General features: G+C 46.2%; 1 protein-coding gene across 5 annotated transcripts in view; it reads right to left on the minus strand.

Moving 5' to 3' along the window:
• LOC126521592 (E3 ubiquitin-protein ligase SHPRH) overlaps positions 1–16,672 on the minus strand; it is a 314,627-nt gene that overhangs the window by 87,689 nt on the left and 210,266 nt on the right. For all 5 annotated transcript variants that reach the window (XR_008610294.1, XM_055065743.2, XM_050170285.2 and 2 more), the window contains one exon: positions 1,059–1,160. Coding sequence is in view for 4 of the 5 variants with exons in the window: in XM_055065743.2 (XP_054921718.1) it covers positions 1,059–1,160 (102 nt within the window). In the remaining variant the exon portion in view is untranslated. The remainder of the gene's footprint in view (positions 1–1,058; positions 1,161–16,672) is intronic.

Genomic DNA, 16,672 nt, shown 5'->3' on the forward strand with positions numbered 1-16,672 from the left:
GCCAGTTAGAATGTTTTCTTGCATTAAAAGGTTGTTAATGCATTTTGCTAATATATGCACAAGCATTTTACAGGAACTAGAAATGAGGGATATAAGACAATAATTATCGATTTGAAATGAAGAACCCTCCTTAATAACAAGGACGACTCTTGTGGCACGCCAATCATCAGGTAGTGAAGCAGAACCAATGTACTTCTGAAACATTATTACTAATAGGCGAGCCATTTGGTCACAATATCTTTTTAGGAGCGTATTTAGAATATTGTCCAGCCCAGGCGACCTTTGAGTGTCTGAGCAAAATAGAAGTTCAGCAATGCCATCAAAAGAACATCAAAAGTTCAGCAATGCCATTAATATTAACAGCCGATGCTGTTAGTATTTTCATTATCATTGGATACTACGGCACGTGAGGTATTTCGGCACTTTGAAAAAAATGTGTTGAATGTGTCAACTACTTTTTTATCCATAAGCAGACAGTCTGGTACAGAAATTGGATTTACTTCGTTATTTACTTTGTTAGAGTTTTTGTGAGACAGAAATTGCCAAAATTTGGTCGAATTTTCCTTCACAATGCGACCAAGCTTAACAGTGAAATAGCACTCCCTCGATTCTTGCAATTTTAAGTCTAAATGAAGCGCCAAATTTGATATAAATGTCTTGTCGCTTCCTTCCTTACGATGGCATTTAATTCTACGTTCTAAGTGAACAACTTTTGTTGAGTTAATTGAGTTGACACAGCACGCCACAAGATGGTGCCAGCTGCTTCACATGCACATCACCCAGGATCACGTTCTATAAGCATCCAGAGAAAGAGAGAGAAAGAAAAAGGTGAAAAGTGAAGTGAGGCAGTGCAGTGGCGCCTTGCCCTTTATACAACCTCTCTCCCTCTCAGCGAGCATGGAAATGCACCACAAAAGCAGGCCCAAAGCTACAGAGAGCACAGTCTTAGAAGATGGTGCAGACAAAACACAAAGTTGTGTCGCTTAAGATGAGCCTGCAACAACCATGGCTTTGTACCTAAGACACTATAGTCTACCATATCTATAGATCTATCATACCTTTGCAAGGTTTTGCAGGTAGAAAAGCTGTCCCAGTTTTTTCTTGAGATTGTTCTTGTGCAGCTCTTTTTCATGGAGAAGCCTTGACCACTGCTCTGGCACCTGTTGGAAAAAAATGATATGTTGTAACCAAACCATAGAGCATCCAAGTATTAAATCCTCAGTTGGTATTAGTGGTTAATCCAGCAGAAGCACCTAGCACAAATGTGTTTGGGCATACTCTCCTCTCCCAACAGCATTATTTTCACAGTGCACACTTTTCAAGTGCATTAACATGAAGCTGTGACCAGTTAGATCAAACAAAATTTAAAGTTCACGAAAAATGATCAAATAGAATATGGCCTTAGATGGTTATCAGTGAGAGGTGACAAAGTGAAGGCATCTGAGGGCGGAAATAGTAAGACGTCACTGAGGGCTGGGGAAAAAACAACATAGGGGGCATTACATCTATTCTTAGTTTAGCCTAGCAGTGCATAAAGTAGTACAATAAAATATGTTTAAAAAATTCATCAGCTTGTTACCACGAACGATAAATGTTAAAGTGGCCTGAGCTACCCTTTGAAATTAATGAGTAAACACATTCGATAGCTAACGCATGGAGCTCTCAATAGTACGCCAGCCAAATTTTAAACATAATTGGTACATGCAGTGCACAGGGCTAACAAGCGGAACATACATAGTTTTCCCTTTTGCTGTTTTCTTGAGGCACTCTAGTTCACGCACACTTGCACACTTATTTGGGCCTGTGGTCCCAGTCCAACCTGCAGCTCGCACGTACGGCTCACATTACACTGCGTACCACATGTATGAACAGTGCCATATGCCCCCTCAGCCTCCTTTAAAATTCGAGAAGTGCAGATGGTTTTGCCCAGAAGATTTACCTTCAGCGCACTTGGCTATTAACTATGCCCCTCTCACTATAGCTCACTAGCTCCCATAACCACATGAGGCTCACTATGGTTACGTGTGGCTGAGCAGGCTTCTTGGGAGCCTGCTCAGCCATGTACTGGGACTGCACCCAGTGCAGTCCCAGTGCGTGCCCCTTTCTCCTCTGGTTTCGACAGGGCCATCCGTGTATCGCCACAGAGAAAGAAATCCAACAGGAGGGGACACTCGGCGAAAACTGGCAAAAGGAAACGCGTCACTCCTAGTGTTAATCACATCTGTTAGTTGACGCGAGCATCGGGAAAAAGAAAAAGAATGTGAAATGAACTTAAAGACAACGCTTTATTTTCTTTTTATTCTTTCCCGCTAAAACAAAAAAGTTTAGCGTATAAATAAACTTATACTTCGCGACCCATTTTTTCTTGCGTTATCTAGCAACAAGCTAGTGGCACGCCAGACGCGCCATATGCATGCGTCAGCCATGCACCCATGCACTGGGACTGTCACTCCAGTGCCATAATCCTTCGTTGCATCTCACTCTTACACTTATGTGCTAGTGCTCTCTGTACCTTGGGAGCGACCTAATAAACTCGCTGTGACACCCTTTCGTGTGGGTCATGGAGTGTGGATGAGCTACCTATCCCACTTTACACACCTTACCCAGCTGGCACCAGGCACATTAGCCTGTAAACACACCCGCAACACCAGCTATTGGGACAATCTTCTTTTTTTTTTCGGCCACAAATTACCTGTTAATACAAATTTGTGTACACGTGTACACCCTTTTGGATCTGGCAAGAATTACCACAAAATGAGTAAGCACAGCTATTAACACGTCCTGCCAATGCAGTCATAATTCAGTCATTACTCCACAGTTGCTCTCAAGCATATATATGAAGGAGAAATGTGCAGAATATAACCAACCCTTATATATAGCTTTCATTGATTACGAAAAAGTGTTTGATTCAGTCGAAACCTCAGCAGTCATGGAGGCATTACGGAATCAGGGTGTAGATGAGCCATATGTAAAAATACTGGAAGATATCTATAGCGGCTCCACAGCCACAGTAGTCCTCCATAAAGAAAGCAACAAAATCCCAATAAAGAAAGGCGTCAGACAGGGAGATACGATCTCTCCAATGCTATTCACAGCATGTTTACAGGAGGTATTCAGAGACCTGGATTGGGAAGAATTGGGGATAAAAGTTAATGGAGAATACCTTAGTAACTTGCGATTCGCTGATGATATTGCCTTGCTTAGTAACTCAGGGGACCAATTGCAATGCATACTCACTGACCTAAAGAGGCAAAGCAGAAGAGTAGGTCTAAAAATTAATCTGCAGAAAACTAAAGTAATGTTTAACAGTCTCGGAAGAGAACAGCAATTTACAATAGGTAGCGAGGCACTGGAAGTGGTAAGGCGATACATCTACTTAGGGCAGGTAGTGACGGCAGATACGGATCATGAGACGGAAATAATCAGAAGAATAAGAATGGGCTGGGGTGCGTTTGGCAGGCATTCTCAGATCATGAACAGCAGGTTGCCATTATCCCTCAAGAGAAAAGTGTATAATAGCTGTGTCTTACCAGTACTCACCTACGGGCCGGAAACCTGGAGGCTTACGAAAAGGGTTCTACTCAAATTGAAGACGACGCAACGAGCTATGGAAAGAAGAATGATGGGTGTAAAGTTAAGGGATAAGAAAAGAGCAGAATGGGTGAGGGAACAAACGCGAGTTAATGACATCTTAGTTGAAATCAAGAAAAAGAAATGGGCATGGGCAGGACATGTAATGAGGAGGGAAGATAACCGATGGTCATTAAGGGTTACGGACTGGATTCCAAGGGATGGGAAGCGTAGCAGGGGGCGGCAGAAAGTTAGGTGGACGGATGAGATTAAGAAGTTTGCAGGGACGACATGGCCATAATTAGTACATGACCGGGGTTGTTGGAGAAGTATGGGAAAGGCCTTTGCCCTGCAGTGGGCGTAACCAGGCTAATGATGATATGTGTCACAGAACCACCCTGAGAGGCACATGCCAACCTCCAGTGATTGGCCTCAGGTGTGACTGAATTGAATTTGAGTTGAATCTTTATTGTTCTTTGTTGCATTACAGAATGTATGTAGACATTGCTTGGACCCATTCCCAGCAGCTAGTAAAGGGATGGGTGTGGTGGTGTGACCATGCCCCAGCTGAGGACCTCCTCTCCCAACATTGTGGCTGCAGCCAATTTGAACAGCTGGAAGGTTACCATAAGTGCAGCACAAAAAGAGAGAAAAATAAAATACAACAAAGCTGGGTGGCAATAGGCACACTAGCTCTCTAATGTACATGCATGAGTCGGTTATAGGAAGGATCGCGGTCGTCATGGAGGAGGCGTTTTTTATTTTAATTCATGAGACAGTCGACTACCGGAAGCTTGAAGTTGATGTTGGCCAAAATGAGTCAATATGGGTTCAACTTAGGTTGCAGAATGGGAAATCTCTTGCAATGTGTTCGTTTTATCGCCCACCTGGAAGCCCGGTTAAAGTGCTGAGTGACCTGTCTGATACCATGGAGACAATAGACGCCAATATCTTATTCGTAGGAGGTGACTTTAACTTACCTGAAATTTATTGGTGCCGACCAAGCATTACAGGTAAATTAGGAAATGTGTCAAGTAAAGAAATGATAAGGATATGCCACTCTTTCGCATTATCTCAACTGGTGCTAGAACCCACTCGAGGAAATAATATATTAGATTTGCTGTTCACTAACCTTGCCACGGTAGTGCACTCTACAACGATAGTACCTCGAATAGGGGATCATAATGCTGTTGTTTGTAACATGAACCTCACATACGCTAAAATTGTTAATTGCGGCCAGCAATGCATATATGCTTACAAAAAAGCTCGTACACTTGACATATGTCGTGCACTAGACGCATATTATGATGTTTTTGAAACCTTATCAGAATCTAATGACGTGCATGAACTGTGGCGCATATTTAAAAGCAAAATCTTTGAATTGCGGGAACGATACATTCCATCGTGGTTGATGTCGTCACGGCGTGGCAAGAGTAAGCCATGGTATACTAAGGAAGTACACAAAATCGCCAAACGAAGGCAGTATGCTTACGCTAGCTACAAAATGAACCGGTCGGCCACAAGAAAAGTTAAATTGCATCAACTTACAAAAGAAATGAAAACTGCAGTGAAACAGGCTAAGGAAAAATTTTTCGGCTCTTTCCCCTCATGAATTAAAAACCAGCCTAAAGTATTCTGGAAGCTTATCAAAATGAATAGAAAGGATGAGTTATCGATTCCCCCCTTAGACGATGCTGGTACCCTTGTTCACAAAAATCTGGGCAAACCAAGATGATTCAACTCATTCTTTGCTTTGGTGTTCTCTGCACGTGGAAACAGCAGCAAAATCAATACGAATTTTGGCAAAATGGGTGGTGAACCCATGGAAGACGTTATAATTGATCAGAGAGGAATTGAAGTGATACTAAAGCAGCTGGATGTTGGTAAGGCTTGCGGTCCTGATGGCTTACCTGTTGCATTACTATCATCGTGTGCTCAACTCAGTCTCAAAATATCTTCGCGTTATTTTTGATAAGGCATTACAAGAAAGTGCCTTACCTGATGATTGGAAAACTGCAAATGTTGACCCTGTGCACAAGTTGGGACCCCGTAACAGTGTATTCAATCATAGACCCATTTCTTTGACATGTATTGTTTACAAAGTGTTTGTACATATCCTTTTTACTAGCATTATAAACCACTTAAACGGATACTGACTGCTAAGTCCTCGGCAACACGGATTTTGTATGGGTTTTTCCTGCATTACCTAGCTAACAGAACACATGATATAGCAAGTGCATTAGATAACGGCTGCTCTATATATTCGGTATTTCTCAATTTTAAGAAAGCTTTTGATATTGTTCCCCACGATTTATTGGTAGAGAAGTTATCATGGTATCATTTAAACACATCATTTATTGCTCAGATTAAGGAATATTTAAGCTCAAGGCACCAGAAAGTAGTTTTAAACAGCCAACACTCAGATGACATCGAGATAACATCAGGAGTACCACAGGGATCCGTCCTGGGCCCTCTCCTATTTTTTATTTACATGAATGACACATGTGTTGATATTTCATCTCCTGTACGTTTATTCGTAGATGATTGTATGTTATATAGAGTTATTCATATTGAAAATGATTGTTTTGCCTTACAAGAGGATCTTAACAAGGTTACGGATTAGTGCAAAAGGTGGGGCATGCGTATAAATTTGCAGAAAACTGTTCACCTGTCTTTTACAAGAAAACATACTCCTCATCAATTTAAGTACAAAATGAGCACTCAACAGCTGTCATCTGTATCCGAGTTCAAATATCTTGGTTTTTTTACCTCCAATCTGTCATGGCACCGTCATATTGAATATGTTTCAGCCAAGGCGTGTAGAGTACTAGGTTTCTTGCGACGAAATGCAAAACATTTTTGTGGTATCCTGTGTTGGCTTCTGGTTTCGGTTTTGGGTCGTTTACGTCAGGGCGCCACTCAGCGCCAAACGCTGTAAGTTGCCTCCTGTTTCCCCTCGCAGAAATAAAAATCCATTCTTTGTCTGGTCCCCGACAGTAGCACTCCAGCTCTTTCTTGCGGCGCTGCGTGCCCCGGCCACTTAGACCTCATGCCGTAGATCCTCCGTCCGGCCGCCCCGTCGAAGCTACAATTTTCCTTCGGAAACTAAGCAACTCCTATATATTACGAATGTTAGATCTGTCCTCGATTATGCTTGCACTGTATGGGACCCTTGGCTAAAGGTTGATGTACAAAAGTTAGAAAGAGCGCAAAATTTAGCAGCTCGTTTTGTGCTCCGTAATTACTCTAGGCATTCCGGCGTATTACGTGCATAAGAGAATCTTGGCTGGGAACTATTAGAGGAAAGAAAAAAATCACTCAGGTTAAAGTTCTTTCTAGGACTGGTATTGAATGTGATAAGTACATATTTAAGCCCGATTATGTATCTTTACGTCTAGATCATGTGAATAAGGTAAGAGAAATAAAATGCAAAACCGAAATGCTAAGAATGCCTTTTTTCCCTAGGACGATTTCGAACTGGAACAGGTTACCGCAGGACTCTGTAACAATTCTGTCTAACGATGCATTTTTTTCTTTCTTGTTATAACATGTTCTTTTGGTGACTGAAGTTGTGCTCTCAGGATTAATGCTGTCTAATGATGTATCTTTCTTTTTCTTCATTGTTATAACATATTCTGTTAGTGACTGAAATTGCATTCTCAGGATGTGTATGTTGTGCCGTATATTATTTTGCATTTATTATGGAATGCCTTGTACTGTTTGTTGCACATGCTATTTGAACCTCCCCCCCCCCCCCCAACTGTAATGCCACACTGGCATTGTGGGTTCTGTAATAAATAAATAAATAAATAAAATAAAGTATGCATATACTTTGAGGGCAAACTAAAGAACAGGCAGGGCACTGCTACTGGCAACTACCCCACTTAAAACAAACAAGTCGAAGAAGAACAGCAAAAGCAAACAGTGCATTGCAATATGTCTGCTCCCAATAGGTACATTCGGAAAAATTACTTTGAAAATAGTGTCACGTATGCTCCTATTGTAGACAGCCACCTTGATCACCGCCTTGCTATCGCAATTTTTGTAGCACCACAATGCGCTAACAATGTCAGATTATTCGTGCGTCCTGAAAGCTGTTGTGGTCGATCTGTTGTGGTCGACAGATGGGTGACAGAAATCTGCAAAGCAAAGCACAATTTCTTTGCTTATGGCGAAGTTTTGAAGCATATTCCCGAAATCTGATGCCTTAAAAACAATTGTCCATATATGCTCATCGTATATCATCATAGATACAGAGAGACGGCTTTCCAGCAAAATTACAAATAGTGAACATTTGTCACTTTTCGCAAAGACCAAGTTGACTCACGACGCAGAGGAGTGATGATTGTGATAAGGAAAGAATAGAAAGTCAGCTAAAGTGAATGATGTAGTATTTACTGCATATTATCATCTGCCTGCCTGCACTGACGAAATTAACTTTATTTTTAACGAGTCCATTTATCAAATACTATATGACGCATTTCGTAACGCAATTATCATCCTGTGCGGAGACTTCACCTTCCCCTCTATTGATTGGTTTACATCATCTGCCAACAGCATAAATAAACGATCACAATACCTTTATTTATTTTGCTCAATTCTCCTACTCAACTCAACACAGATATTTCTCGAACCCACGCATGGTGAACATAACTCATCTGATGTCTATTTTTGCAACAGGCTTTCCTAATAGCTTTCGTAATCACACAACTAATGAAAATTGGACAATGTTTTGTGACAAGCGTAAAGCAATAGAAGCTTCGTACATACCTAAATTGACAGTCTCTTCAAGAATTAATGACCCATGGTTTACCCATGACGTAAAGAAGCAGCTCAAGCAGAGAGCCTGCAAGAAAGCCTCTAAAACTTGATTCCCCAGCAGAGTGGGGTAAGTACAAAGAGGCCTCTAAAATTGCCAAAACTGCTGTTAGCGAAGCTAAAGACAAGTATTTCAACTATACACTTCCTGCCTTGTTAAAGACTGACCCACAAAAGTACTGGTGCACAATTAATTAGAAGGATCATCAAGCTTCACTGGGCCTGACAACAATGATGATGGTAGTGCAATACCAATATATGAGTGCGCAGAACAGTTTAGCTACTACTTCTCTGAGGTACATGTATTCACATGCAAGCTTCCACTTGACAATGACTCACAAGCTATTACTCTGATGTCTATTGTTACTTTTCAAAATGATGTCGAGCGCACCACCGAAAGGTTGCCCTTGAAGACTAGTCTTGGCCATGATGGTATCAGTGCCAAACTTTTAATGTTAACCCTTTAACTGGCAGCTTAACAATATTGTTGACCTAACAAAAACATCTGCAAAAACGAGACAAATCTAAATAATAATCTGTGCCTTTCAATTTACATCTGTTTATGTGCCCGCTGAACAGTGGCATTCACAAAACTGTCAATCATGAGCAGCAGCAGATGTTTTGATGACAAAACTGGAAGACTTCGTCATTCTCTTCATAGTGCACGTGATGGTCGTGTCCTCGACAACGCAATTTTTTTCCCTTTGTTTAAACAAGCTGTTATTTTTTATCCCCATAGAGGCGTACCTAAAAAACACGCATTGGCCTAGCCAAAGTGAGTACCAAACACCAGTTTTTGACCGTACATTTACCTTCAATTAGCTGGTCAACAATATTTTTGACCTGTATCTCGCTCAGTTCTTAGAGGAACTCTTCAATATTTCATGTGGTGTGTATTTGAGCAATATAAAGAAGAAATAGAGTAATAAAAATATTCTCGGCCAAGTCTTTCTTACCTTGCCAGTTAAAGGGTTAACTTGCCCTAAATCTGCCTTTACCCTATCATTATATTTTTCAGGAGTCCTTAGATACTGCATGTGTGCCAGATGATTGGAAGTCTGCCATTGTAATTCATATAATTAAATCAGGTGATTGCAATAATTCTGATAATTACAGGCCCATCTCGCTCACGTCTATATGTTGTAAACTGTTAGAGCACATAATACACACACACATAATGACCCACATGAATCAAGATAACTTGGTTCTTGAAAATCAACACTGCTTTCAACGTCACCAATCATGCCAGACCCAACTGTTCGAGCCCATCATGGATATCCACCTTCCACTTTTTATGGCGCTCTTTGGCCACACCTGGCCCTTGCGCCATTAAACACCACATATCATCATCATCACCATGCACTTCATAGGTCTATTTCCATTGATGCAATTTTTACTGACCTTTCGAAAGCCTTCGATCGCATGTCTCACAATCACCTACAAATATATAGGTAACCTCCAGCTTGATGCAGCACAACGCAATGGATCAAACAATTTGCCACGAACCAAATTCCCTCAGTTAAAATAGACCACTTAGTTTCCAGAAGCCGACAAGTCATATTCGGTGAGCCTCAAAGATCAGTTTTAGGCCCCTTATTGTTTCCTAATTCATATTGTTACGGAAAGAGGAAAAAAGAGAGAGGAAGAAGAAGATCAGAGACGCTGGCTGCTGCGTGTTGTTGGTGGTCAGCCATCTTAACTACTCTGACTCAGCCTGTATATATATTGCTACGGAACAATATTTGCGATGACAAAGAGGCGAGCAGGGTGAAGACAACGACGATGATAAGAGGCTAGCGCGAGCTGTTGCCTCTTGGCAAAGTGCAGCATACATGTATTGCCTTGTAAATATACTTGTATATAGCTTTTCGTTGGCGTCTTCCTACATAACATACCAGGTGGAGGTGCACGTTCCCTGTACCTCGTCACGGAGCTTCGCAGTGGACGGTACGTCGAGTCTTCCTTCATGGCTCCCAGTGACTACAACTTGACTCCGCCGGCTCCGACACCTGCTGCCATTTTGACGACCTACATCACTCTCCCCGCTCCCCGTGATCCTGGCGTATTCTCGGGCCAAGATGGGGAAGACATCGAGGACTGGATGAGCCTGTACGAACACGTCAGCCGCAATAACCAGTGGGATCCTACTATCATGCTCGCCGACGTAGTCTTTTACCTCGGTGGCACACCTCGAGTTTGGTTTCGGACGCATGAAGATGAGCTCACCAGTTGGGATTCGCTTAAGCAAAAGCTCCGAGACTTGTTCGGCAACCCCTACGGTCACCAACTTGCCACGCAGAAGGCGCTTTCCGGCCGTGTGCAGACGTCAACAGAGCCCCACGTCATGTGCATTCAGGACGTCTTGGCTCTGTGCCGCAAAGTTGACACACACACATGACTGAGTCAGATAAGGTTTCCCACATCCACAAAGGTATTGCCGATGACGCCTTCAACTTGCTTGTTTTCAACAACGTGGCGACAGTAGATGCAGTTATAAAAGAGTGCCGCTGCCTGGAACTCGCTAAAAGCCGACGTATCGACCAGCAGTTTGCCCGTCTGCCCAACACACCAGCGACATCTTCCTGTGCCGACGCTCCGCGTCCCAACGACACTGGCGATGTTACCAGAATCGTCCAGCATGAGATCGAGGCCGCCTATCCGGCTGCCTTCGACTCCAGCCCCTCCGACGCACCTGCAGTCACGGTTTCCCTGATCCAGGCAGTTGTCCGCCAGGAGTTCGCAAACATGGGTCTTCACACCATCTGCTCGGCCCATCGCCCTGATACCCACCTGGCTTCTTCGATTCCGCCCCGTACCGCATCGTACCCACCACGTTTCCGCAACCCGTCTGAATGGCGCACTGCTGACGACAAGCCCATTTTTTTTCACTGCCATCGAATCGGGCGCATTTCTCGGCACTGTCGCAGTTGCTGGAGTTCCCCGAACCGGTCTACTTATACTGCCTACTCTCACCCCCCGAGTGGCCCTTCTTGCCCCTATGCCGCTCGCTCCGATAATGCCGCCACAGATTCTCCTGCGCCGAACCGCCCCTATTCTCGTTCGCCTTCGCCCCAACGACGACAATCTCGCTCCCCCCAGCCCCGCCGCTCCTAGTCGCTAACTCCCTTCGGACGCCGCTCCCAGCCGGAAAACTAGGCGATGCAGTGCCTCGAGGTGACGCTGCATTGCTCCCTACGCAGCCAAATCCTTCACTGACGTTGCCCACTCATCTGAACCTTCTTGACGTGCAAGTCGACGCTGTTTCTGTATCTGCTCTCATAGACACTGCGGCGCATTTGTCGGTAATGAGCGCTGACCTACGTAACCGGCTGAGGAAAATAATCATGCACGCCATGACTCCTGTTGTCCGTGTCACCGATGGCGGAACAGCCCCCGTAATTGGTATGTGTGCCGCCCGCGTCTCCTTCGCCGATCGCTCCACTATTGTGCTATTCACAGTCATCGCCCACTGTCTCCCCGACATCATCCTTGGCTTAGACTTCCTCTCCGCACATTCTGCTCTCATCGATTGTTCCGCCATACTCACCGCCTCAACCTGCGTGTTCTGGATACCGCTGAACCACAGCCCAGTCGTCTCAGTTCCGTCGACTTCGTTCGCTTGCCACCTTCGGCACTGACTTACATTGACTTCGTGTCATCCCCACCAGTCCCCGAAGGTCACTACATCGCGGCTCCTATGCAAGACGTCCTCCTTACACACGGGATCACAGTACCTCATACAGTTTTATCTATTACGGCGAATTGCGTCTGCCTGCCAGTGGTCAACTTTGGCTTGACGACACAAGTGCTGCCACGCGGGATGTCTCTGGCACAGCTTTGCTCATTCGCGGATCACTGAGTAGCATCTATTGCAGTAGACGACACTTCATCCGACGCTCCTCTACCATCGCAGTCGGCAAATTGTACCATCGCTGACTTACAGAAAATGATTGCGCCCGACTTGCCGTCCGAGCACGCTCGTGAACTCTACCGCGTTCTGTTTTCCTACCACGATATTTTTTACTTTAACGATCGTCCTTTGGCCCAAACTACAGCTGTCAAACATCCCATTAATACCGGCGATGCCCCTCCTATTCATCGCCGCCCGTATCGAGTGTCACCAGCTGAGCGTCAAGTTATTCACGCAGAAGTTCACAAAATGCTTGCCAAGAACATTATTGAACCATCATATAGTCCATCGGCGTCACCTGTTGTACGGGTCAAAAAGAAGGATGGCTCATGGCGCTTTTGCGTGGACTATTGGCACCTTAACAGGGTTACCAAAAAGGACGTGTATCCCCTACCTCGGATTGATGACGCCCTTGACTGCCTCCACGGTGCTCGCTATTTCTCCTCTATTGACCTTCGCTCCGGCTACTGGCAGATTGCCGTGGACGATCTCGACCGCGAGAAGACTGCTTTTGTAACACCCGACGGTCTTTATCAATTCAAAGTGATGCCGTTCAGTCTATGTAACGCCCCTGCCACTTTTGAACGCATGATGGACTCCCTTCTTCACGGTTTCAAATGGTCCATGTACCTGTGCTACTTGGACGAGGTTATAGTATTCTCCCCAACATTCGCTACGCACCTCGAGCGTCTCTCAGCAGTGCTGGACGTTTTTCGTCGAGCCGGTCTGCAACTCAACGCATCGAAGTGCCAATTCGGCCGTCGCAAGATTACCGTCCTTGGACATCTCGTCGACGCGAACGGAGTGCAACCGGACCCAGGCAAGATCCATGCTGTTACGCACTTCCCTGTTCCAAAGTACGTCAATGATGTGCGCAGCTTCATCGGCCTTTGCTCGTACTTCCGCCGTTCCGTGGAAAATGTCGCGGCCATAGCACGACCACTAACCGAGCTTTTGAAAAAAGACGCCCCTTTCCAGTGGGGCGATAACGAGGCCTCTGCATTCTCGCTTCTAATCGACCTTCTCACAACGCCTCTCGTTCTGGCCCATTTCGATCCTTCTGCGCCTACCGAAGTCCGTACTGATGCCAGCGGTCACGAAATTGGCGCAGTACTGGCACAACGCCAGCGTGGCCACGACCGTGTTATCGCTTACGCCAGCAGGCTCCTCTCGCCCGCGGAGCGCAACTATTCCATCACTGAGCGTGAGTGTCTGGCCTTAGTTTGGGCGGTTGCGAAGTTCCGCCCATACTTATATGGCCGACCCTTTTCTGTTATCACAGACCATCACGCGCTTTGCTGGTTATGCTCATTGAAAGACCCGACAGGAAGACTTGGTCGCTGGGCCTTACGCCTCCAAGAATATTCATACTCTGTCACTTACAAATCTGGCCGACTACACAAGGACGCTGACTGCCTGTCTCGCTACCCGGTACACAATCCTGACGACGGCGACAGTAGTATCACCAACGGCATTTTCTCTGTGTCTGCCTTCGCTAACATCACCGATGAGCAGTACCGAGACCTATCGCTGCGAGTACTCATCGAGCGTCTGCGCTCTACACCTACCGACGCATTCGTTCGCTGATATGTCTTCCAGGGCGGCATTCTGTACCAAGGGAACTTCCTCCCTGATGGCTCTGATCTTGTTCTTGTCGTGCCAAAACATCTACGACAGACTGTGCTCTTTGAGATGCATGACGCGCCCACTGCAGGACATCTTGGTGTAAGCCGCACGTACGACCGCGTCCGCCGCCGCTTCTATTGGCCTGGTCTCGCTCGCTCCGTCCGCCGCTATGTTGATCCCTGCCAGTGTCGGAAAACACCTCAGGTGCTACCTGCCAGCCATCTCCAGCCGATCACCGTCCCTGCGGAACCGTTCTTTCGTGTTGGATGAGACCTCCTTGGTCCCTTTGCCACGTCATCCTCTGGGAACAAATGGGTAGCAATCGAAACTGATTACGCCACCCAATACGCTATCACGCGGGATCTCCCTACCAGTTGCGCCACTGACGTCGCGGACTTTCTCTTGCGTGACATTATCTTACTTCATGGCACCCCGCGACAGCTGCTTACTGACCGTGGTCGTAACTTCTTTTAGAGAGTTATCGCTGACATTGTGCGTGCTCCATTCAACACAAGCTGACTACCTCATACCATCCTCAAACCAATGACCTGACAGAGCGGTTAAACCGTACTCTTATCGATATGCTGTCCAAGTACGTTTCCAAGGACCACCACGACTGGGACATTGTCCTTCCTTACGTCACATTTGCGTACAATTCTTCCCGGCACAACACCGCCGGATTTTCTCCATTTTGTCTATCGTACGGTCGCAAACCGACCTTGCCCCTAGACACGGCACTTCCTCCTGCTGCGATCTCAACAAGCGAGTATGCACGCGTCGCCATCGCCCTCACCGACATGCACGCCAGCTTGCCCGTGCTCGACTGACGGCCTCGCAAACCACTCAGCAGCATCAGTACAACACCCGCCAATGTGACGTACAATTTTCACCTGGTGCGCTCGTGCTCCTGTGCTCGCTCTCTCGTCACGTCGGACTTTCAGAGAAGCTCCTTTCGCGATAAACAGGGCCCTACTGCATGCTGCGCCAGGTGACGCCTGTGACATACGAAATTGCTCCTTTGCATTCAACCTCGTCCTCTACTCTGGCATCTAGTGATGTTGTGCACGTCAGTAGGCTCAAGGCCTACTACACTGCTTCCAAGTCCGGCGTTTAGTCGCTCCGGGACGGCACTTTTGCAGCCGGGGGTAGTGCTACGGAATAGTATTTGCGATGACAAAGAGGCTAGCGGGTGAAGATGATGACGACAATTAGAGGCTAGCGCGGGCTGTTGCCTCTTGGCCAAGTGCAGCATATTGCCTTGTAAATATACTTGCATATAGCTTTTCGTTGGCGTCTTCCTACATAAAAATATTGTAAATATAGTCTTTCTAAACTCGCAACATCCCCGTAACATATTGTTGGGAGGTGTGGAGTACCACAGCTGGAAACGGAGCTCTGCAGTGGACGTCGCAACATCGTCTGCACCATGAATGACGGTGAGTACGTGGGATCAACGTCGTTGCCGCCTCCAATGTCACCATCGCCCGCTACATCACTGTCCCCTTCGGTTGTGGTTGTGCAACCCAAGGATCCCGGAACTTTCTGGGGGACTGATGGCGCCGACGTTGAAGACTGGGTGGCCATGTACGAACGCGTGAGTGGAATCAACAGATGGGACCCTATGGTTATGCTAGCTAACCTGTTGTTCTACCTAAGAGGCACGGCAAAGGTGTGGTTCGAAAACCATGAAGAGGAGCTGATCAGCTGGGACACATGCAAAGAGAAGTTAACGGAGTTGTTTGGCAAACAAGCTGGCCGTAACATTGCCACGAAGCAGGAACTGGCCTCTCGTTCCCAATTCTCCACAGAATCCCATGTTTCGTATATCCAGCACGTTCTGGCGCTTTTTCGTAAAGCCAATCAGGACATGACAGACGCTGAGAAGGTAGGGCATGTGCTCAAGGGAATTGCTGATGACGCCTATAATCTGTTAATGTGCAAAAGCTGCTCTACAGCTGATGCTATCATCAAAGAGTGCCGACAATTCGAGCAGGCCAAAAGCCATCACGTCCTGTACCTATTCACCAGACTTCCCAATACTGCCGCAACGTCGAAGTGTGAAGATCAGCCCGCACAGCAGCATGCGTCGCCATCAGAGGACGTGGTGCGAATCGTTCGATGTGAACTGGACACGATGGCGCCCGCAGCTTTCTGTTCATGTAGCCCTGATATTACCCCTTTTTCAGTTCGCCTCGTGCAACCCATCGTTCAACAGGAACTTGAAAACTTTGGCCTACATTCTGTATGTGCTGTCGCCCATCCCAGAGCTAACCAATGCCCTTCTACTATTTTTGCTCCCACCCCGACGCTTCTCTCCGAATTATCGCAACTCGACTGAGTGGAGAACTGTGGACAACCAGCCGATCTGTTTCACCTGTCGCCGCATTGGTCATGTCGCCCGATACTGTTGCAACTCATGGCCCTCAACACCTCGCACGCCGACCAACCTGAGCCGTTTTAACGCAAATGCCTGCAATGTTGCACCCGCCGCCGAGTCTAACAGAGCCGACAACTCTGCTAGGAACACGTGGTACAGTCGCTCACCATAGCTGCGCAAACACCTGTCTCGTTCACCACAAACATGTTGTCCATCTTCTCGTTCGCCACAGCCATGTTGCCTTTCGTCCCCTGTGGCGTTTGGCCGCACCCTTTCGGAAAACTAAGAAATGCAGCCCTCAGAGTTGGTGCTGCATTGCCTACTGCCGCAGCAAATTCTCTGTCTGTGCCCACAAGGAGAAGTGTAATAGA

Source organism: Dermacentor andersoni, chromosome 6 (genome assembly GCF_023375885.2).
Source record: "Dermacentor andersoni chromosome 6, qqDerAnde1_hic_scaffold, whole genome shotgun sequence".
Lineage (NCBI taxonomy): Eukaryota > Metazoa > Arthropoda > Arachnida > Ixodida > Ixodidae > Dermacentor > Dermacentor andersoni.